The sequence below is a fragment of the Apteryx rowi genome, unplaced genomic scaffold (genome assembly GCF_003343035.1).
Source record: "Apteryx rowi isolate R43461 unplaced genomic scaffold, aptRow1 scaffold_80, whole genome shotgun sequence".
In the NCBI taxonomy this organism is placed as follows: domain Eukaryota; kingdom Metazoa; phylum Chordata; class Aves; order Apterygiformes; family Apterygidae; genus Apteryx; species Apteryx rowi.
In genome coordinates, this window is record NW_020451094.1 from 214063 (window position 1) to 237564 (window position 23502).

The 23502-nt window shown below is 42.3% G+C and overlaps 1 protein-coding gene across 4 annotated transcripts in view; it reads left to right on the top strand.

The window, feature by feature from the left end:
• The first annotated feature begins 5407 nt into the window (after positions 1 to 5407).
• Positions 5408 to 23502, top strand: part of SUCO (SUN domain containing ossification factor) — a 45479-nt gene continuing 27384 nt past the window's right edge. For 2 of the 4 annotated variants that reach the window (XM_026089130.1, XM_026089131.1), the window contains exons 1-4: positions 5409 to 5593; positions 17701 to 17809; positions 19625 to 19732; positions 21055 to 21200. In XM_026089130.1, the coding sequence (XP_025944915.1) occupies positions 5529 to 5593; positions 17701 to 17809; positions 19625 to 19732; positions 21055 to 21200 (428 nt within the window). In that variant the 5' untranslated portion in view covers positions 5409 to 5528. Of the gene's footprint in view, positions 5594 to 17700; positions 17810 to 19624; positions 19733 to 21054; positions 21201 to 23502 lie in introns of all 4 variants that reach the window. The other 2 variants (XM_026089132.1, XM_026089133.1) reach the window with 2 other exon arrangements.

Below are 23502 nucleotides of genomic sequence, written 5' to 3' on the forward strand. Positions count from 1 at the left end.
GTGAGTTGGGTTTCTGTGAGCATCAAGCCCTGGGAGCAGAGCAGCTCCCGGGAAACTGTCTGCCTGTTGGATAGAGGTAGCCTGAGGTGGATCTTCCTGCTAAGGGCCAGGTAAGATTGAGGAGGCGTGTGTGCATGCGAATACCTTGCCTGGCATTTCCCTGCGCGGACACGCAGCTCTGACTCAAAAGGGAAGGTGCCATAACTGACGCCAGAGTGTTTCCTGCAGGAAGGAGACGAGCCTTACGGGCCGTGGGGAGAAGGGGGTGATGTCCGGGGGAGAGGTCAGTGCCTCCTGCGGTGTGGCAGGGAGCAAGGACAACTGCAGTCAAAGCTCGTGTTGCACTGCATCCTGTGGCACCGTCTTCACCCCGGGTGAAGATTTTGGGCACTCCCTGACATGGTTAAAATAGCTGCGGGTGTGACGYGTGCTTTTGCTCCCACGGCTCTCTGACAGCGCTGAGGAAGTTTAGGGGAATTTCCCGCTGCCGAGGCAGCTCCCCCGGGGTGGATGGGGAAGTGCTCTGCCTGGCACAGAGACTTTCAGCACCGGCTCTGCTCCGAGCATGGAGATGCTGCGGTGGATCCCCCGGGGCCTGGCTGTGTCCTCTGGGCTGCCTCTCCGCTCRGGAGGTACCCAAGGAGGGCTAGACACCCACACGATAACGGCTCCACACCGCTGCAGTGCTGCGTCTTAGCATTGGCCCCCTAAAAGGGCACAGAAACCCTCGAAGTATGTCAGTGTGACAAAGGTGGAGGCTCACACCCAGCAGGTGCCTTGAAGCAGTTTCTCACTGAGTTTTTCTGCGGCACACATAGGACTTCACTGCGCTGCTGTAACCTGTTGGGCCAGTCCTGGGTCCTCCCTGCTCCCGGGGCGACAGGACCTGCCTGGGGAGTTGTTAGAGGTGCGTGGAGCCGTGTGTCCCGGGCACCCAGGGCTGCCACAGACCCGCTGGGAGAGCTGCCTGTGGGCTTTGCAAGGGGCACTGGCGTGGGGATGCAAACCAAACCCGCTTGCTGTTAGAGCCATGGCAGGGCAGGTCCCAGCTGGCACCAAGCTTCGAGCTTCTCAGCCAAAAGGTCCTGCAGCCACAGGGGAATGGAGAACTGTTTCAGCCAAACAAAGGAAGAACTTGGAGCCCTCTACATATGTCCAGGGTGGCATTTTAATGTCACTCTCTGTCCTCCTGAAAAGTGCTGTTGTTTGACTTAAGCAGCATGTCCTGAAGGTGATCACTGCTCTCTTGGCATCGTGCTGCCACTGCCAGTGCCACTGTCCTTTGCAGGCTTAGGTTGGGTGGTTCGGCTGCAATTCGCTCCGCAAGGAGGACATCACCACTTTATCTTCTGTCCCTGCAGGAAGTTACTAGAGCACTATTAGAAAAAGGCAAAAATTAGCACAGCAACAAGTCATGTGCTTGTGGAGATGCTTTCAGACACTCTGCACCCTCAGCTGGCTGGGCCACGTGGGAGCAGGGATCCATGACCCCAGGATGGAGGGAAGGTGGCTGGTGAGCGGATCTCCCCGGCGTGGTGACGTGGCTCAGAGGTGGATTCAGATACAGCTGTGCCCTCGGCTCCAGCACCGTGCCCTTTGGGGCAGCTGTGTATGCACTACAGAGCTGCTAGTAGAAATCCAGGTCTGAAAAGACTTTCTCAGGACCCAAAACATAACCAGTTTTCAGGTATGCCAATTTTCGACAAGAAAAAAAGCAGCCTGTGTGTGTGATTGTCCTGGAAGCACATGTTTTTGTGAAACATTTTCTTAGGAAGAAAACTGTTTCTCTGTGTGCTAAAGGAAATGTCTTTGCAAAATGTTTGATGGGAAGCAGATCCATAGGGCCTGGATACCTCTGTACAGGAACCTCGCAACAGAGAATGAGAACACAGCTATTTCCTGGCCATTTTCATGTYATTATCTCACTTTGGTGTAATGAGTCCATTTTTCTCTGCTAAAAGTTCATATTAAATCCCGTGGGATTCCTACAAAACCTACCAGTGACTTTCAAAGAAACCTCTCCCTTTTCAGCCCGAGCCACAGCCTCCTTCAGCAGCTCGAAGCCAGGCTCCTAGCTAAGCTGCGACGTGCTGGTGCACGGTGTGCCATTTCGCACCCTGGCTYTCTGCCCTCTGTGCTGTTATCCCCCGTGCCCCAGCAGGGATTCACCTGGCCCCATGTAGCTGTATTTATTGCTGTCTGAGCCCTCTGTACTGGAGAAGGGGAATGGCTGCGCTGGTCGCAGAGCTCACCAGCCTAGCAACGCAGCCTTTCAACCTCCGGGTTCGCTCTTCTCGCACTAAGGCCCCGGTGAAAGGGAATCTGGAGGGTGTTTTGGAAACTTGGCAAGGGGTTGGGCCAAGTAACTGTGTGATGAGAGAATGATTTGGGGGTCTGTGCCATGGGAGAGGTCTTCCCTTGCTTGTACCAAGGGGAGGTGGGGAGGGCGCTTGATGTCAATGGGAGACCTAACTCATGTAACAACCATTGAAAAGACATTTGTATGGGAGGCAGAAGGTGCAGGGAGTATCCAGGCTCCTGCCTGTCCACAGGATACTCCTGTGACAGTGTGGAGCACCACGCTAGTGGGCTGACACGCTGCCAGTAAGACTTAGCTGTAAGGCACTCGAGCCCAGTGCTCAGCTTGGTGCCTACTGGCATTGCTCACACTGCTGCTGCGCAGTGGTGTGACAGCTAAAACATCTGGCGGCTGCAGGGCCCGCGGCAGCAGGGGGAGCATTTGGCAGGGCAAGGGTGCGAGGCCTGGGTGCTCCGTGATCTCCAAGGGCCGTTCGTCTGCAGCAAGCCTGGGACGTTCCAGGGCGGCTTGGAGAAGAGCAAGGATGCAAAAGCAGTCTCCCTCCCACAGACACGGCCTCGTTCTGGGCAGATCTCCCCTCCACTGGCACAGTGGGACATGCTCTTTCCGTCACTGGGGCAGCCCTTGCTTTGCTGCCCAGGAGGGTTTAAACCCTACGTCATGTGTGGATATGGCACAAAGCTGGATTGTCTACGTTTTCCCCTCGCTTCAATGTGTTTCCCAGCAGGCTCTAAGGCCCTTTCCACTGCCTGTGGCACACAGAGCCGTCAGAAGGGCTAGCGACGCCAAATGTTAATGAAAACACAAAATTACAGGGTAAAAAGGTGGAAAAATAAGACAGATTCTGCTGAGGTTTTCATTGCCAGCTGGGAGCATTCACCTCCGTGGTCACACCAGTCTGCACCTCGGCAGCACCAAGCCTCAGGATGAGCTCTGCACGCGCACCCCTCTCCTCTGTGAGCACCTGCAGACTGCTGTAACAGCAAATTCAGAGGGCTGGTGCTCTATGCTTTTTGGGGGAAACAGCAGATCTGGCTGGGGAGGGCTCTGCTCCTCAAAGTGCAGCAACAACTGCAGTGATTCATACCCATTCTGCGCCTCCCTTGGGGCAAAGCTGTCCTTCCTTGTTCAGAGTCCTGACATGTGCGCACGTTTCCATWGCAGAGCACTCATGACTAATTCACCTGTGAGTTTCAGGCCTTTTGTAACATCCTGCAAGCTGGGAGAGTTATGGGCTTGCAGTGTGAGCGTGGGGGTTGCTGCCTACTGTGGCTCTGATTACACTGCAGCAGGAGCCCCGTCCTGAGCTGAGCCGTCTGCGACGTCTCTCAGGGAGATGTCTGTTTTGGCCCTCTGTTCTGCAGGGCTGTGTTTAAACCCAGAATGAGTTTTGTGACYGTGTGGTTCACACATACCTGAACTTGGTCTGTCTATCAGCTCAAAGGCTGTTCACTACAACAGCAGCCCTCTCCCCCACCCTGATGTCCTGTTCCAAATCAGATGTTTTTTGTTAAGAAGAAGCTGCTATGATGGTTTCCTTGGCTACTGTAGATAGCAGCTAATCAGATCATTTTACAATGCCATGCTTCAGATGGGCAAATTTAGGCCTGGCTATCAGCAAAATCACTAACATTTTGATAACAACAAATACATTTTGCACCAGTCTGCCCCAATATACCAGCGCCAGGGTAGGCAAATCCTTTCTCTCCTGCATCAGGAGCAGATGCACACAGCTGCTGAGATCTATGTTTACCACTGTGTGACCTGTACTACCTTGAAAAATCTCCCCAAAGTACCCTGCAAGCCCCAGCCTCCAGAGCGAAGACAGAGCTGGGGGAGAGGCGGGTGGAGAAGCTCTGTGCACTCCAGCTGCAGGGATGGGGAAAGATGCTGAACCTGCAGTGCTTGGCCAGGGCATCAGGTCCCAGGGCACGGCTCCGAGGAAAGTCCTCCCTGCCCAAGTCCCAGGACGCGCTGACGTGCCCCTGCATTGTCCGAGGCTGCCAGCAGCAGAGGCCTGAGCAGTGACCAAGGAGGCGGGAGGGGGGCCTACGATGACTCCCTTGGTGACTCTGCAACTTACCTCTCGGCTAGGCCTGGCCATCAGTGCCACTGTTTGCTAGTGCCCGGTATCACACGCATTAAGAGTGCTTCCCTCAGCAAATATTTAATCGCACAGCAGTGTGTGGCAGAGGGGATGGTCATGCTGTGACACAAATGAGCGGGGCCTCAGCGGCCGCTGTCATTACCTGTGCTAAGGGGCCCCGACTCTGCCCTCCCCCTGCCCCTCCTGGTGCTTCCCCAATTAAAACATCACACACTGCAATCCCCCAAAGGCGCCGACTGCAGGGCCCGGGGGCGGCGGGCGGGCGGCAGCAGCGCTAGCGCCGCGGCCACCGACCGGTGCCTCCATCGCCTCGTGGAGGCCGGTGCAAAATGGCGGCAGGGAGGTGGGCCCGGCGGGCGGACCCCCACCACAACTGCCCAGGAACTACAGCTCCCAGCAGCCCCCGCGCGGCCTCCGCGCGCAGCCCGCTGGGAGATGGAGTTCCCCCGCCCCGGGAACCATTTTTCCGCTGAGGGCCTCCGCTGCGACCAATCGGCGCTTGCCTGCCTGGGGCAGCCCAAGGAGAAGCCTGATCAAAAAGATCTGTCATGTCGGAGCGGCGCTCCTAAAAATGTCGTCCTGCGGAGGTAATGACGCCCTTCCGTTCATCGTGCGCACCGCGACCGACGTGGTTTGCCGTCAGCCGTTATTTATTATTATGGCGATTTTCCCTTTAACGGATCGTTTCATGCGGGCGCCTGAGAGTCGTCTTTGGAGGGGCGGGGAAAGGGGTGCCGCTCTCTGATTCGCCGCCGTGGCGTCGGGAAGCAGCCAATCGGCGCCAGCAGCAGGCGGAGGGAGGGCGTGGCCATCCCCAGATGCGCAAGCCATTGGCCCCGATGGGGCGAGGAGGTGGGGTTTTCGGGGGGGGGGGAGGGTGACGCGTATCCTTCCAGCTCAGCGCGTGAAGGGATAAGGGGCGGGGGGAGGGGGGCTCGGCTCGGCGGGCAGTAACGGCCGCGCTCGCGCTGTGCCGCGCCGCGCCGCGCGGGGGAGGGGCAGCGCCAACGGCTGTGCCGCCGCCGCTGCGTCTCCCGCTTTCCCTCGGCCGGGGAGGATGCGCCGCCTCTTCGCGGCCGCGGGAGGTAGACGGGGGAGACGATGAAGGAGCCGCCCCGCCGGCTCCTGGCCCTGGGCTCCTGCCTCTTCCTCTGCGCCGTGCTGTGGTGAGTGGCACCTGGCGGGCCCTCTCCGCCGGGGGGAGGGTTCCCCGGCCCCTCCCGGCGACGGGGGCGTCTTGCTGCTCGGCGCTGGCGGGCTCGCGCTGCGGCGCCGCGGGCCCGGCCGCCGTCGGGTTTCGCTCTGAGCGGTGCCCGCTGGAGACGTGCCGCGCGCCTCGGGCCGGGAGCCTGTCGGCTCTGACGCGGCGAGTGCCGTGGTCGGGGTCCTGAGAGCTGATACTGGGGGACACGCGAAACGGGAGGTGGAAGTGGAACAAAATGCCATTAGGGGGAGGAAAACGCTGCCTTTGGAAAGAGAAGGTATTAATGCGCTGGCAGCACGCTGTATCGTGTTATGGAAAAGAAGGGTAGCAGATTTTGGAAGGGTACTATCTGTTAAAAAGAAAATCTCTTGGCGTGGATCATAGTAGATCTAAGTCATTTGCTGCATTCATGAAAGTAAGGAGTGTCATATTTATAGTTGCTTTTCAGGTATTAAGATCTCAGAGTTGCACTATGCATTTCTTTATGCATTCTGTTATCGGTCTGAGCTTTTGGTAGGAAGATTTGCTGCTTTCTTTTCCTCTCAGACTGAAATTTGGTTGTGTTCTCTGAAAGATCAATGGTTTGAGCCTTGGTAAGGTAAAGCCAGTATGCCCTTTCACTTTTGTGTAGATTACATTTTTCAGAGGTGTTCTCTATAGTGATTCTCTTGGCTATATTCTGTCCCTGCATCTTCTGTTTACTTTGCCCTCAAGCTTCCTTAAAGTGTGACCTTTATCAGACCCCAAATATTAGAATGTATTTCTGCATGATAATTTTTAAACTTCTTCTAAAACTTTGACCTGCTTTGAACTTTGTGACTCACTATTTGAGAAATCGTAGCCAGTTTGAGCAGCGAACTGCAGACATTAAAACCTAAACAGCAGCAGTTGTTAGAGGCAGTTGTGTATCCAACGCGTTATTTTAATATGTTTTCTGAAAAATGTTTAAATAGTCTAGTTTAAAAGTATTTCAAAAGATTTTTTTTTAAGTTATATATTTTTCTCTTGCAGTTGATTCTGATTGGATGAACAAGGGGAAATCCCTTTAACAGTGTTCAGTTAGGCTGTAGAGATCTGTGTATACATAATCAATTACAAAACTGACACTGAAACTTGTATAAATAGGTTCAGACAGTCCTGGATCAGATTTGGTTCACTTCATCACAGTTTATTTTTTAGGAGAGAATGCAATGAGTCTTCAAAGCTCAGTTGCCATGTTTATGTTTAGGAAAAGTTAAAAACAAAAAAGTTTCTAGCTATGTGGATCTGATTAACCTAGCTGTAAACCTGATGTAACTCTCTCCAGACAGCTGCCTTTTTTTTTTTTTTTTTTGACAATTAAGTTTCTTCCTTAAGATTATTATTAGGAAAGCAGCTTTTGGTTTTTTGCTTGCTGTGCTTTGGAGGCTGATGATCTGCTTCTGCTTTAGGGTACTTTGTAAGTGGAAGTATTCTCAGTTTAATGATATATAGATGGTCAGAGTAATTTGTTGTGTTCTTAATATGTTGTTTTAACAGACAACTTTATTTTAAGAAAAAATAAAGCATCTACTCTGCATTGTTGAAGTAATATCATATTCAACCAACTTGTTGAAAAGATATGCTTTCCTTATAAAGTTCAGACAACTTTTGCTTTCATATTGGATATATTTGGGGGATAAATTGGTCCGAGTCTTTTCTTGCTCTTAAAAAGAGATTTTTCTTTCAAGCARTGTCTTGTCTGATCTCTAGCTTGTGCTAGACTATCTCTGAACTTTTGCTATTGAGAAATCGTTCACGCTGTGTGCTCACCCTGCTCACTCTGACTGCTTTTGGTTAAAGAGCCAGTAGATTAATTTAGATGGCGGGAGAGATACAACTCTAATTCATTAGTCCATTGTCCAAATACTAATTCACATTAGAGAGTTTTAAAATCCTCTGTTTACAGGATAGCATTAAGACTTTCTTTAATTTCAGTAGCCATGTCAGGTTTGGAACTGGGAAATTTCTGAGTCTATTAATGCCTGTCTTGTTGCTGAGCTATGTAACATGATAAGTTGTGAACTATTTGTTATTTATTTCTTAAAAAAATCATCAACTTTTTTCATGCAAGCCAGTAAAAAAACCTTTAAATAGTAAGTGGAAGACTTTGACTTGCTTCTTAAGACTGTGTTACAAATGTTGGCATTTCCCCATAACTGAGTCTGCCAGGTCTTTTTAAATTTAGTTGTCTTGAAATGTGTTCTTCAAAGAATTTGGTGCTAGTAAGAGAGAAGCTCTTTTTTTGTGGATGAAAGTAATGGTCTGTTACAATAGAAGATCAAAATAGAAGCAAAAAATAGGAGAAAAATTAAAAGAAAAAGACAGAATTGCTGAAAGAATACTTTAAGCTGCTTGGACTGGTGTTTTTTAAATCTGGACTGTTTTATTTCTGGATAGGTGGTTATGTTCTTTGTTTTGGTGAAATTAAGCTTAAAATGGTAGTGGCGATGGGGTTGTCTCCGAAGCCTGTATTATAAAGCTTCCTAAATAAGTTGGTGCAATGGAAAAATATCAACTGGTAGAAATCCACTGTAAGACATCTGACAGTTTTCTTACAGGGTGAGATTTTTTTTAAAACAGCTTATGATAACTTAAAAATGTGACTGGGCATTAGGAAATCTATAGAAGGGCAGAAGTTTGGGTTTAGTGATTTACTAGCTGTGCCTTTTCAATAAGGGCACTTTGAGAAAAAASGAATTTACATTCTTTTGGGAATGTAAAATCACATAGTTGATGTGTAATATTGTTCCTAGCAATGTTGTTCCAAGTAGTTCAAAAGAATGGGGTGGCTGCCTGGTTTTAGAGAAATGCTTTTGATGGAGGTAAGGCTTAGGAATATACTGCTCTAAAAATAATACCAATCTATGCAGATTGGTGCTCTGACTGTACATAAGTGACTCCTATTCTGAATCTGCACAAAGGTTTTTTAGGCTTTTGTTAATCCCTTTGTGTGGATGATCATAATAGAAAAACACTCTTCAGATTCGTAGTGCTTCATAGTTTGACAATATACAGAGCTAAATAAGTGGCATAGATTTAGAAGTTTATAGGGGTTTGAGTACTGTCTGAATTGAGACCAGCTGTGACAGTAGTTTAAACAATAACCTGCATAAATTGTTCTGACATCACCTTTTCCCTACCAAAAGCTGCACTTTCAAAGTGTTAGATACAATTTTAATAAAGAAATCATGCAGGCCCTAATTTGTGCTTCTATGATTCATTTCACTGCAGAATCACAAAGTGCTTTGCACATCCTGATTTATTTAGCTTTATGAACCATTTTATCATTCTCAGTTTTGCAACTACAAATAAAAGGAAGATAGGGGTTAAGTGCATGTGCACGTTAGGGTCCTTTAGTTGTAGCTACTTTGAGAGTATGCTATATCAGTAAAGTAAGGCTTGTATCAAAGTGACTCAGTGGTAAGATGTGCTATTGCTGATGGAAAACCCCCTCATGTAGTAGCTCTACTGACTCAGAAATCCATAATGGTAACGTACCCTGAAAATTTTTAAAGTCAAAATGGGTCAGTGGCATAGCCAGGACTAACATCTAATACAAGTACATTGGAGAAGGTAGATTTTTATTTTTTATTTTTATTTTTTACTTTGTATTCTTCCCTATAACAGGTTAAACATGAGGATTTATATGTATTTTAATGAGATAAAATATTCCTAGTTTTCCTGTCTTTGGTTTACATTATAGCCTCTTACGTAGTTGAAAGTGTCCTTGTTGAAAGCATCAGCAATGCAAGAAGACCTTTAAAAAATAAGGCTATACTGGTAGTGTGATACTGTCCCTGGCGTACATGAGTTTATTTTGCTACTTTTGTCCTGTGCAGGCAAAAAGTATGCTAGCTGGTCAGAGATCACAGACAGAGAGATTTAGCTAATTGAACATTTATTGGCCCTATTGCTGACTTTTAGCTTAAGGTTTAAGCTTGCATTTGTTAATAATGGGAAGATGACGAATGGTAGAGCTGGGGAACGAGATGGATTGGAGGCAGTACTGTGAGACTTGTGTTCTGAAGCGTAGCAGGCTTCTTATCGTAGAAATTCTCTTTGCAGCAGAGTAATGTTTACAGGAGGCTGCCCTAAGGTTCTGGGTAGAGCTGTTAGTGTAACTTACTTGTACTGGGGTTCAAACTTTTGTCTGCTGATTCCCCTCTTGTGTTTTTACTTTAATCTGTTTAAAAGACTGATACTAAAATAAGCGCTGTGTGTGTATTTTATGGCAGGAAGAAATGAAGTGGCTTGCACTGTTTGTATAACCAACACTTGTTTCAGGCATCTGATTTCAAAATGAAAAGTATGTTCTTAGTTATAGAGTACCGTGTTTAAAACTGTCTTTGCCCTGTAGTTAAGGTTGAGACAAAAACTGCTCTGTAACTCCTGGACTCCTAAAAATCAAATTTGAATATGCCTAGCTTGCAGTGCCTTCAACTTGAGGAGGTTATGGGCAAGCAGAGCCTCTGCTGTGTTTTCTTAAAGACAAGTCCTTGGCGCAATCAGTTCTTGAATATTTAACTTCTAAAATTGTCTTTGAAAATCAATGAAGTGCTTTCATGTCATATCTTCTAAAAGGTTTGTCCTAGAAACTTCAAATTTGTTTGTTTGTTATGCAAGTGGTATACTAAGACGACATTCAGTTCTTCATAAGGTTGCCATCTTCCTGTATAAGACCCTAGCTGTTGCTAAAGTCAGGCACATTTCTTTGCACTTAATTTCATCTTTTTCTGAAATGCCTTTCTCTAAGCTGCTGTTATTTCTGCTTCACTTTAATGTTTTTCTTCACTAAGTAATTTTACAGAATAATTTTTTGGTTTTTAACTTTTGTCTTTTTTCCATTACTAATCCAGATTTTAGCAAAGTCCATGCTTCTTTCAAGAGCAGGATGTGCAGCTTCCTTTAAAACCTTAACATTAGACTTCCTAACAGCCCTCTGCTTGAAGAGAGTAATTTTTAAGCATGAAAACCAGTGTACCTTTTATCTGAAAACATGGTAACATAGAACTGCAAGTCACTAAAAAATTTCTCTTCATTCTTGGTGAAAATATGCATGGTGGTGTAACAGGCAGACTGATCTTAAAACTAGTGAAAAGAACTTTTTCTGAGGTGACTGAAAAAAAAGGTGTAAATTACTTGCTTTGATCAAAATATCAGTAAAAGGTTCCAGCTACTCCAGCTGAACATAGATGCTCAAAGGAACCCTAGTGGTTTGGAATATTTTTGGAATTGTAATCAATTTATTGTTGAAGTCATTTAAAGGTAAGAAATCTATTATAAATACATCATACAATGCCTGGAAGTTAGGTGATAGCAGCTTTGCAGTGTTCTAGGGCAAAATTCATATTGGTGTTGCTAAAATTCCTCATCTTGGTACTATGTTAAGCTGTGTTGCATTTACAATGAATTCTCAGCATGGAGAGTTGGTGCAGAGCAGCTGATGAGGACTCGCAGCCTGCCATTACGGTATTATGCCTGTGCAGACAAGCTTATGAATTTAAGCAGTGAGGGAAGTCTCCAAAGATGTATAAAACGGACATTGCTACAGACCCTAAAACCTTAAACTTTAAGCAAGGGTAATTAATTTAAGCATCTGGTTCATGCTTATTTCACTATTTTCCTGTTGTCTTTATGGTCGGTATTTATAATTCTTTTTTTTTCCAGAATGTATTATTTTCCCCAAATTCTTGCATGAAAGAGTAGCTAGAGAGCTCGACAATGCCGAAAGACTTTAAGATCTAGCCTTCAGTGCAGTGTTACAGTGCAGTGTTAGTGTTGCACGCTCCTTTGAGCGCTTCCAGACGGACACATTTTGAGGGCTAGGGTTTGTAACTTTTGGAAATCTGTTCTGCTTTGGGTGTCTTAAATGGGGTACCCAGATACTCCTTCCAAGAATGAAGAGGAATGTTTTTCAATGTTACTTTACAGTATGCATCTAATATAGGATTTTGTCTATTATGGGCACTGTATCAAAAAAATACAATTATAAGGCTGTAAAGTTGACTATTATATCAGTGTTCTTCTCTAGATAAGGAGGAGACTGATATTGCTAGCACTGTAAGGAAGTAAGAGGTTTTTCAGTGCTAGTCCTCAGCCTTGCTTTCTATTACTTAACTTAGTACAACTGTGGACTGTCACCAGCAGATTTTATGTTCTCTCTATGCCTTTTCTCCTGTTTAATGTGTGAGTACACAGTAGCTAAAAGCTAACTTTCTTTTTCTCCCTCAGAAGTGATTGGCACATGCCCACACAGTCACTAGATTGGATCAGGGATGCAGGAGAAATGTGTGCCTAAAGGTGGGATGCAAGGCTGCCCTTTCATGTTGTAAATCAGTTAGATGTGATGAAGTATATGGTGCAAGTGTAACCTTGTTTTATGTGCTGATGCATTTGAAGTGATGAAAGCCATATTAAACTGAAGGTTGGAATTTCACTGTCTCAAGCTATGAAATCTGGCTTTTTCAGAAGTATCTTTGTAATGGTCTCTTCTGAATGAATGGAATAACTGTCTTTTAACATTCCAGTTAGGAGATGGACTAGAGAGCACATTCTTTGCAAAGAGTGGGTGAGGCTTTTTTTTCCCTCCCCCTATATGAATGTGGAATGTAAGAACACTGTAGTTAAGGGAAAGTAGTAAGAAATGAGGTGATATCACTTCAGGTGATAGCAGTACCTTTCTGGTAGCATTCTTGCTTAGTCTGGATCTACAGATCTAAACTTCAGGGTTTTTTCACTGTCGGAACCATCATAATTTTTTAAATTATCTTGATAATGCATGCTGCTCTTCTGTGGTAATAAGTGGCTTCTGATTGTTTTTTCCCCCCCCCATAACACTAAGGAGGATTAACAGTTCTCTGTTAAATTTATCAACATTTATTTTCACATCATATGGAGAAATGAGTATTGTATCCAGGGGACATTGCAAGTCATTGATTACTTTAGCACAGATAACTTTCCTCTGAATGTTTGAAATAAGGTAGCCATCCTAGAAGCCCGGTCTCCTCTCTGAGATGTTTACTACTTTTTGGAGACCCTTTTAAATGAGACTCCCCTTTGCCGAACTATTCTGATAGCAATATCGACCTCAGTAAGTTGCTGGGGAGAGGCTGAAGATTTCCCACCTTTCACTGTTTTTTCTGTGTGCTCAACAGCTGAAAAGCAGACTACTGCTGAGTCAAGAGTCTGGTTTAGGATCTGTTTGAGCTCTGTCTAAGCTCCTCATTGTTACAGACCTTTTTTTCTCTTTTAACAGTGATGCTAGTGATAGTAGTAAGAGGTTGTAGTACTTGTTCAAAGCAAAACATTTTTCCTGCTTTCCTCACCCTTTTACAACTTTTCTGGCTTTTTAACTGATTAATCCAAAATAATTTATTTTGGATTAATCAAGAAGGTAAACTTTTAAACCAACAAACATGCACCTCTCCCCCTTTCACAGGCTTTCCCTCCCACCTCTGGCCTTCCTCGTTTGCTTTATCTAGCACTGCCTATTCTAACCTGATCCTGTGAATGTTTCTAGCAGAGGAGTGTCACATGGCAGACAGTCACGTCTTCATTCTCCCTCTTGGCTATCTGACTGAGTTTGGTGCATCTGCACCTGTTGGTAATACAATCCTCTGAGATGTAGAAAATATCAGTGGTCGTCCTAGAGAGAGACTGTTTCCTTCGCATGCAGCGATGTCCTGGTAATCAATACGCTTGTGATAACTTCCTTTTCCCTCTTCTTAAAATTGTCCTGTCTCACAGGTGTCAACTTTAAACTGTATTGATCTGCTTTGCTCTCTGCTGTCCAACAGTAAGTCTTATTTGGGGAGAAYTTATGCAAACTATTGAGTTGTTTAGTGGACAGATGTTTGAAAAGAATCTTGTGTGAATGTCAGTGTTCGAAAAGAAACTTAGACTGTTTTTCTCTGGGAAGGCCAAATTGAGCCCAAACTGCTTCTTACAATCAGATTTTGTTAATTCAGATTTTTATTTTATTCTGGGCATCTGTAACTTGTATGATGCATTTTTTCACTGGCAGTTTACTTTTATCTTTATGCTTATCAAAGCACTTACTGATAGCTGCGCTATCTCTCGTAGTCTTCTGCAGCCTCCTTCACAGCTACTTCAAGAATTTGAACCAGATTAAAAGCTGGGCAGTCTTTCAGATGAAGCCTTGCAATTTCAAAACAACCTGTGCTTTGAGTTTGTCAGGTCAGTTTAGAAGCCATAACAGCTGTCAGCAGACCATAGATAATTCCTATGGCAATCAACAAATGCACTGTACCATTCGGATAGGAGGAGCAGACTTTTGGCTTCACTAGAGAAGCTCAGCATATGCCTGCCCTGTGAAGAGTGAAGATTTTTCTGTTTGTCATTTTGGGCTTGCAGCTTTTGCTTTTGGATTTGTGCATATGAAGCTGAAAAATTCATGGAGTACTTGAGAAAATAGCTTTAAAAATACATTAGTGATGGTACTAAAAGGCTCTTGCTTAAATTTTTGTTCTGTATGAGATTAAATAGTATTTGCTATTTGAGTCATGCTTAGCAAAAATGGAACTTTTGGAAACTTCTGTATCCACAGAAGTCACTAAATGTTAGTTACACATTTGGAACAGTCTCTGAAATATTTCCGTGCTGTCCTATTGTTTGAAAACATACCTTGTACCTGAGGTAATATATCTAGTGATTAATATCCAGTACTATTTGGGCACTAAATCTGCTTACTTCCAAGTCAGCATCAGAATATTATTCTTTCCTTTTGAGGAAGGGAAGGCTGTATTAATACATACAGATGTAGGAGGCTGCTGTGCTTTCATTGGCGATATTGAATGACTTAACTAAAGTCAGGGAGAATGCTGTACTCAGTAAATAAGCACTTTGCTTTTCATGTTTGTGTGTCTTTCTGGGTATACTGAAAGACTTGACAGAGGTGCCTTGCCATTTGGCAAGGTTTTTATTAAAGGCTGTATTGTTTATTGATCTGTTACTAGTAAAAGAAGCCTGTTGAATGTGCAGAACACTGAAATACAGAAAAAAAAGCAGAAAGTAATGGTAGTCATGATGAGGTGATTAATTTGACTTCTCACAGAGTGGCTGGTTTCATGTGGCCTTGCTTTCTGTGAGTTGCCATCCCTAATGCTCTGTCAGAGCTTAATGGCAGCAACCAAATAATATGTCCTTTCCTCTGTATCCTCTGTTCCAGCAGCAGCCCACTTCTTTCTGCATGTGTGAGTGTGTGCGTGCATGTGTATACAAAAAAATTCTCAGTCCCCTCCCTTGCTTAGAGGGCTTTTAGCAGACTTAAGGCATCATGTTTGATTCAGGTGATTAGACTGAGAAGAGTTTCTAAAAGTAAGTAAATCAGATATTGGACGCAGCTTATGTCAGACTAGCTTAAATCTGTTAGCCATCAAACTGCGTTTTTCCAAAAGCTCTAGTTACGCTAATTAAGTATGTCTTGTTGCCTTAAAATCATCAATACATAAGGTAAGAAATGTGCCATGCTTTTGTGCCCAGTACTTTTCATAACTGCAGATGCTAAAGTAGCTATTAATGCTATTGTGAAAGTATACCTTGCATTTTAAAATGCTGATCAACAGCCAACACTAATGATATCTTCACTTTTCTACRTTAAGGGACTTAGTGGCATTCTGCACAGCTCAGTGAAGATCCAAGTATAGAGGAAGCAAAATAATACGTACACATAAATTTATTTCCTAAAAAGGGGTGAAGTGAGCAACAGTATGTTCTGTATAATGTTTGATCTTTTATTTTTATGAAGAACCAGTGTTGCATTTTTATGAAGAACCAGGGACTTATTATAGCTGGAAGGGAAGTTCAGAGAGCTGCTGAAATTAAGAACTTGAGAACTTCTTTATGAAATGACTGAAATCACTTTTTAGAAAAGTAAGGGAGTTGAAGTTTCAGGATAACTGATTTTTCCAGGTGTGAGCCAAGAGATGAATAGACCTTAAAGGTCTGGTAATGTTTAATGATATCCTTTAAGTGGATATCTTATGCTTAGGGTAAGGCAGAGGTTCAAAGGAAACCTCAATATGAAGAAGTAGCTACATGATGAGATGCAAATTTAAGATATATGGGAGTCCATACTTCTTATTTTCAACTTAATTGAGATGTGAGACGTGTAGCTGCCATAATATGCAGTTACAAGTGTTCTTATACCTTTAATGTTCAGTGCATAGTTCTCACTAATTGCAGCTGCTCATGTTTGTCCTAAGGACTTCCGTTTTGTTTGGAGGAAAGCTGTTACCTCAGAGGAGGAATTGCTGAGGCTGAGGCGCAGTGATGGGTGGGACAGAACTGGGCCACATTATTTGCCTCACTGCATCTCCAGAATAGCATGTCAGATCACACAAGTTCCTAGCCTGCTGTCTTCGGCTCTTCTGGTGGTAAGAGACCTGGCTTTAGCAGCTGGTTCCTTGCTAACGCTTTTCTTGCTGATGCAGGTGGAAGAAGAGCAGCAAGTTTATATCTCAACAGCAAAAGCCCAGTTTTATGATTGCCTGCAACCTGGAGAAGTAGTGCTCTCCTTTCTTCCCTGCATATACATACACAAATATAAATATATATGTGCATATGTGTGTGTATATATATTTTGTGTGTATATGTATATATACACACATATATAAAAGCTTGTTTGAAATAATGCCTATGCTAGGGCTTCACATCAAGTGCCTCTTACATTACAAATAAGTGCTGCCAGCCCTTAAGAATGGTAGAGGAATCTGCATGAGAGCTACCATTCTTCCTGTCTCTGCCCAAGAGTAATGTGGCATCCATTGAAAGGCACTGAATGCAAAACAAAGTCATGATGTGGAAAAATGGTGTAATTTAAACATTTAACTCCARCATCTTCTTATGAATGTGTTCTGCCCAGTGTGAGATGTTTCTGCTAGGATATAAGGTGAGGCTTAGCTCTGTGCGCTCTGCCTTGCGTGTACTTGCTGTTGAGGCATTGTTCAGTTGTGAATACATCTTGATGGGTTGGTTACTAGTGGTTGCGAAACTGACCGAGCTATATTATAGGCCTGATTTGGTGTGGAGATTTCTGCGTGCCGGAAGTTAAAATTCAGTTTGCACCTACTGGAGGTGATGAAACAGTGTTTTTAAAATATAATATGTGACTATGGTCTATCGCAGCCTGTGAGGCTGCAGTAGACAGAGGAGGTCTGTTCCTCCTCAGTGGAGGAAGCTATGCTGCAATATGCTCTTCAGTAAAGGTGATCTTCAAGTTGTTAAGACAGGTGATAATTCAAATTCTAATCACAAAACTGATCCCAACTGTCTAAGYGAATCTTAACCTATTAATATTGTTACTATCATGACTGACTGTTAAGGCCGGGCTTTTGGTTGTCAGATCTTTTTGCATCAAAAAGTTGCTGTATCCAGCAATTCTACTCAGGGAAACTGTTGAAGGATGAAAATACAAAACAAATCTCTGTGAAGGATATAGCTAAAGCAGCATGTGGTGTGCCAGTTGTATCTGTTTTTATTGGTTTCTCCATAGACCTCTTGTCTAATATACTTGTTTTTGCTAATTCTCTTAAATGTGTGTGATACTTCTGACAATACAGAATTTTCTCAGGTATACTGTGTATGGGGGGTAGAAAGGGACTTAATTCTTCATCTTTTGCTTTAATTTTTCCCTGGTAATAAACATTTGCTAAAGATATCCTGTTATTGTTTGGCAAAGAATAAATTTGACTCAGGTTCATTTTAACTTACAGTAAATAACTAATTTGTCAGCTTCTGCTTTGTGTGACATATCATCACCCCAGTAACTATTTGGTTGATGCTTTCTTTTGGAAGTAATAAATATGTAATGCATTCTCTGTTCCTAATTTCTTAAAGTTATGTCCTCTAATAGTTTTGATAAAGAAGTATCAGTGAACTGTACATGAATGTTTTTATTTCTGGGCAACTCATGGAAACAACTGAAAAAAGGCTGAAGGAGACAATGTTGAGGAAGCTCATAATATTTTATATTCATTTTAAATTAAGGCTTTTTATTTTATTGTTTTTTATATTCCTGTTCTTTAACAGGCTTCCCATTTGGCATGTCTTTTGTAAAGAGAGTCTTTCATCTGCAGTGCAATATGCTCCAGGTGATGCTTGTACCCTGGCAAACAATGATGAAAATATCCAGGAAAAGGTATGCTAAATAAATGATGTTAAATAACTACTTAATCTGACTTGATATTAAAAAAATACACGCACTGATTCATTTAGTATTCTTTGTTAGAATATTTAATGTACTCAGTTGTTCTGTGAACTGTGATACTATCTCAGAGTTCTTGTTTTCTTCTACTCAAGTAATGGTAATGCAGGTTTTTCATTTGGGTGCCAGGTGTTACAAGAAATGAATGTTAGGGATAGTTGTGGATCTGCTGAGGCCATGATAAGAGGTGATGGCCTGCATATGTCTAGGCCACATTGTATCATCTGCATCTGTGTTGTGTTGATAGCCTAGTGCATTAATGATTGCTATCCTAAATAGGAGATTTAAGATGGGTTGTTTGTCAAGTCCGTTTTTATCTGTCTTTTCCTTTTGTTTTAAACTTAACAAAAACATTGAGACGTGGGAAATATTAATAATTAAGATTCTGTCCCTTTCTTATTTACATTATTCAGCACTTTAGGCTAAATTCAGTGTAGTGGTTCCACCCTGAGTAACTCCTTATGAGTTTCTGCATATTTCAATTTCACAGTGAGCTCCCAAGCAGTTGAAATGAAACTACTATGACTTTATAATATTATTTATAATATTAACTTATTTACATAGGTAAGGAATCAGTCTGTATTCTTACCAATTAAAGAAACTTCTCTTGGGATCTCTGAGAAGTCTTACACACATGCCTATTACTCTTGACTAGGCTTTTGGAGATGTCCCGCTAAAGAGAAGCGGTCTTGGAGCCCTTGATCAGGTTTCCTTAGAACAGTTGTCTCTTGAAGGCATTGATGTGATTTAATCTTAGGGTTTAGGATGTGAGCTGATAATATTTGGGGGAAAATGTTGCTTGCCTGTTGTCTTTAAAATTTGCTTGTACAGATTTGTACTTCCTGCTCTTCCAGTGTGTGCCTTAACCCTCTCAAATTAAGATTGAGCACAGTTATGATCATGCAGTCTTGTATAGTGTAGCTGCCCATTGTGGATCTGAACACCAGCACTTCCAGTCTTTGACAACAGGATTTTAGATTGCCCTTAAACCAAGGGATATATAAACTTCTACCAGTTTTATTGCTACAGTTTAAAGTATTGCAGCAGGAAGAATGTTCTAAAAAATAAATTGCATATGTTGTAGTTGCTTGACTTAGAATTTCAGAGAGGCARGTACAACTACTGTTAATTCTATGCTCTGGTATTTTTAAAACACTTTTTCCTCAAGTACATACTCATTTTTAGTCTCTGAATTCGTTGCACTTGATTGTAAATCTTTAGTTCTACTAGAGAAACTTGCTTTAAAAGGTTGCAACAGACTTGTGAAGTTATTCAGGTTTTGCGATAAGGTTACTATAAATGAAATGTGCCAAAGTGTTATTTTGTAGCTCTCTTTTAAATGGTTGTCTGTTTTAAATCATCTAAAAATTGTTTTTTCCCCCTTATTTTGGGCAGCATGGGGATGGAGAGGGTTTGTCAGCATGGGAACCTGTGGGAAGATAGAGCAGAGTGATTAACTTGTCTGAGCACACAAACTGGAAGTCTTAAGACAATGCTAAGACAGTCTTGAATTTGCCTGTGAAGACTTAACTGAATTGTTTTAACTTGCTGTAGGCTTTATACAGATGAGAATTTAAACATAAATGGACTGTGGGTCTGAAGGTTCATGTAGCCTAATTTTCTTTTGAAGTTCTAGTGGTTGTAAAGGTGGTAATATTTGGATGAGTCTCTACCAAAGCTAAGTCCTTGTCAGAATAGAAGGCTTATGTTACTGCATTTTTACTATTGTTTTACCTTTTAATATATTAGGGGGAAGTGGCTGGTCCTACTGGAATGCAGCCTTCCGAACATGCAGGCTCAAGTAAACAGAGTTACTCCACAGAAGAGATACTTGATGACTATACAAAATCTGACCAGGCAAGCCTTTATTTCATTACTCTTTCCATACACGCTTCAAATGCTTCTTGGATTTCAGGCTCTTTCATTTTGGTTGGCTAAAGCTCTTGGTAACTATCTGTYGCATTTCATTTGCATGTGGGGTTGCTGTGAGACTCATGTTTCCAATGAAGGAGAATACCCATGAGCTAACAGATCTTGCAATTCCAATGTGCACAAGTAATAGAATAATGTAGTATTTGAAGGTACTTACTAAATAAATCTTTCCAAGTTAAATTAAAATTGGATGTTATAGATATGGATATCTTTATTTTAAAAAAAAGTTTGTACACACACATGCACACACACACCCCTACACACACCCCTACCTTTATTAATGTACAATGTTGCCATACTGGTCCTCTATCTAAAGATCTGCATAGGTCAGACTTCATGATTATGGCATTCCTTTTTAGCCTTGATCCATAATGGCTTTTGTCACTGTAATTTCCTTTGTATATTAAAATGGAAGCACTTTCCAAAGAGCTGTTTCAGTAAAATATGCCATTGGCAATACTAAGTCATTGCTCTGCCTGAAGTGTTACAAAGCCTACTGTTACGGATAACTTATTTGATAAATATTTTTGTGTTCTGTAGATTACAGGACAACATATGTAATCAAGTTACTGACAAGTGGCTCTTGTTTAATATTTTGTATTCCTTAAGAATTAATCTGGTCTGTTTCAGTGGTTTTTCACTTTTCCAGATTCAGGAAGATTTATTTTGATTACACTGTGTGAGAGCTTAAAAACTGAAGATCTAGAATAAGTACAACTCAAGACTACTAGATTCTCAAGCGACAAATTATTTATTTCTTTGCTTCAGTTACTCTAAAACACTTCAGGCCTCCCTGGGGTGACAAAATCAAAAGGCTTCACCAAAAAATAAGTTTAGGATGAAAATACTAAATATAAGTAGTATTTTAACAGAGCGTGGAAGTATAACTGTTTATTTCACTTGCTGAACTATTCAGGCCTGTTTTCTCTTGTCTGCCACTTTAAAGGGATGCATGGTAGAGGAAGTTGTTGCATATGCTTTTTTCCAATTAATATTTTTATGCTATTATTGGAGTTTACAAAAAGCATGTTACAGCTGCCCCAAGGTAGCACTGAATACCAGCTAGGTTTATGAGGAAAGAAAAGTTCTTTCTAAACTGTCCGATTTCTCGCAGTCTGGTTTTTCAGGTTCATTGATATTGGAAATCTGAGTTACTGAACTGTTAACTCCATACTAGAAATTATTCTATGAATACCTGCCCTATTCAAACTTTGAAAAACTTATGTTCATCTCTAATGTTTTCACAGACTACAGAAATGGGTGAAGCAAGCCGGCCTGAAGTTGAGACTCCACCTTCAGTAGATTTAAATGAAGCTTCATCTAGCATAGCTGCAAGCACTGAAAACATTTCCAGTTCAGCTACCTCAGAGATATCTCCAGTCTCGCAGCCTGAGTAAGCTTTTTATTTTTGTTTTGGTGTCTGAGAGAATACTACTTATTCTGGTGTTGTTAGGAGGGTTACTTATTCAGGTTCATTAGGGATAAGGAACTGTTCTTTTGCAGACTGTTACACCCCAGTCTTTTGCTGTGCTTTGGTTGATGGTGTCAGAGCTAATGGAATATGCCATCATTCTACTCGGTGCCTGGATTAAGAGTTGTGTACCTGTCTAAAGTGTCATGCTATTGCCATTATCAGTTCTAAGCAGATGCTCTGAAAGGGGAAAAAAATCTAATGTCTTTATATGCTAGATGATCTGTACTATGAAAGCCCTCAGGTCTTCAATGTTAGGATTTCTGCTCCTCACAAATGTGCTTTTACATCAATGATAAGTGACAGATGCGTCAATGCTGCTTTAGTGATGGCCTGTGCTTTCAGTTAAGGATGAACTTTGCAGGATTCTTCTCCAGCACTTGCAACAGAACATAAATAAGTTCTGATATTAAGAGGATTTTTTTGATAGAACTGCAAATCTTTAATATAAATGCAGTTGAAGCAGTTTTTGCTTCTGGTATTTTGTAGTGTATTGCAAGGCTAACTGCTGCACACAGCCTTAGAGTGCTTTGCTCCTTCAGGATATGGTGTGCCTAGCTTCTCTTGTGGTGTTATGGACTTCCATGTAATCAAACATGAACAGTAGTATAGAAATTCATGTGTATATACTGCTAGGCACTTTTRCAAAATTCACCTGGGCATGTTAACGTGTGCTAAGTTAAAATATTCTTCTGCTGATACTCTAATATTTTCGCAGATAAAAATTTAATGCATTTAAAGAAATAGTTGTCTTTTGCTTGTTGCTCAAGACTACTAGATTCTCAAAAGTCTACTTATTTCTTTGCTTCAGTTACTACATGGAATAGAATTCTGTATCAATTCAGGCCTCCCTCTGTGTGTGCATGTTTTTTAAGAGTCCAGTGTYTCTGGTTTACCAAATTTAGTCTCATTACAATAGAAGTGGTCCGAAAAATCTTGTCTGCTGACTAATCTTTGCTAGTCTGTTAGGGCTAAGACCTAAGCACCTTTTGGTGCTTAAGTGTGTAAGTGCTTTAACTGCAAGTCTTGGAAGATCAAGCTCCCAAAATGTATGGTTTTTGTGAAGCAAAACTGCAGTGTAATTTCAGTCTGAGTTTTTTATAGCTTTTGTTGGTTACTGTACTGATTTGTTTGTATGCTATGATATGGGTCCTACTGTTGTCAGTTCTTGAAAAGAATTTTAGTATCTTACGTTCTTTTAAACATTCAGCTTGATATCTTGTAATTGTTGAAAATAATTTTGCTCTTGTAATTGAGGAAGGCTACAGTGATGAACTCTGAAGATCCAAGCTAGGAAGCAAATGAAAATTAAAGCTTGTTTGGGGGACCTGATTGATTAGTTAATGCTTGGCAATAGTATTCTGACACTAGTACTCCTTACAGGGATAAAGGGCAGGATGAACACAGAGGAGGCATGCACACTTATGTTCTTTAAAACTTCAGTTTGGTTTTAAATAGTAATGGGTGTAATTTTCCTATACAAATTAATATCCAGAAAGTCTTGTATTTTGATAAATTAGAATATGGAGTTGGACTACAACATTTTTAAGTTTTGAATGCCTGCATTTCATTAGACTGCATTCTTCCTGCTTTGGAAGGTAATTCATATCGGTGTAACAAATTCCAGCTCTGTTAGGTATTATGGGCCTGATACACTAGCAGGACCTCTTAGTCACAATACTTGGGAAGGAATTTTATTCCAAGCTATTTTTTTGTAGCTTATCTGTCCAGACCCTAGTTTTGGAAAACCTTTTTGAAAATTAATTCAAGCTCCTCTTCTAGCAGTAAGTGAAGACAGCTGCCATGCACAGTGAGCTCAGTAATGGGGCTTAAAAATGAAGACAAAGGTACAAGTGAAAATACTCAGAGGAGAGGGGATGTTACAGCTTTTAGACTTGTGCTAATCATCACCTGCCAGAGTGAGTTACTTGGAGCCAGTCAGGTGCACCCTATCTGCTAAGACCATGAATATGTGAAGCCTTTTAATTTAAATGTTTGTCAATCTTCAGTCATTAAAGGGTTAAGTGCAGAGCTAAGATATGTGCATCTCAGATGTGTGCCTCTCTGGAGTTTCACAGAAACTTGGGAGTTTCACAGAAACTGTTCCCTGTTCATTGCTAATAAATTCTTTACTTGTATTTGCAGGGCTTGTTAGATTTTGTTACATAGCAAAAAAGTCTTGAACACCTGTGTGTGGTTTCTCCCCCTGCCCCCCTGTGCTGCT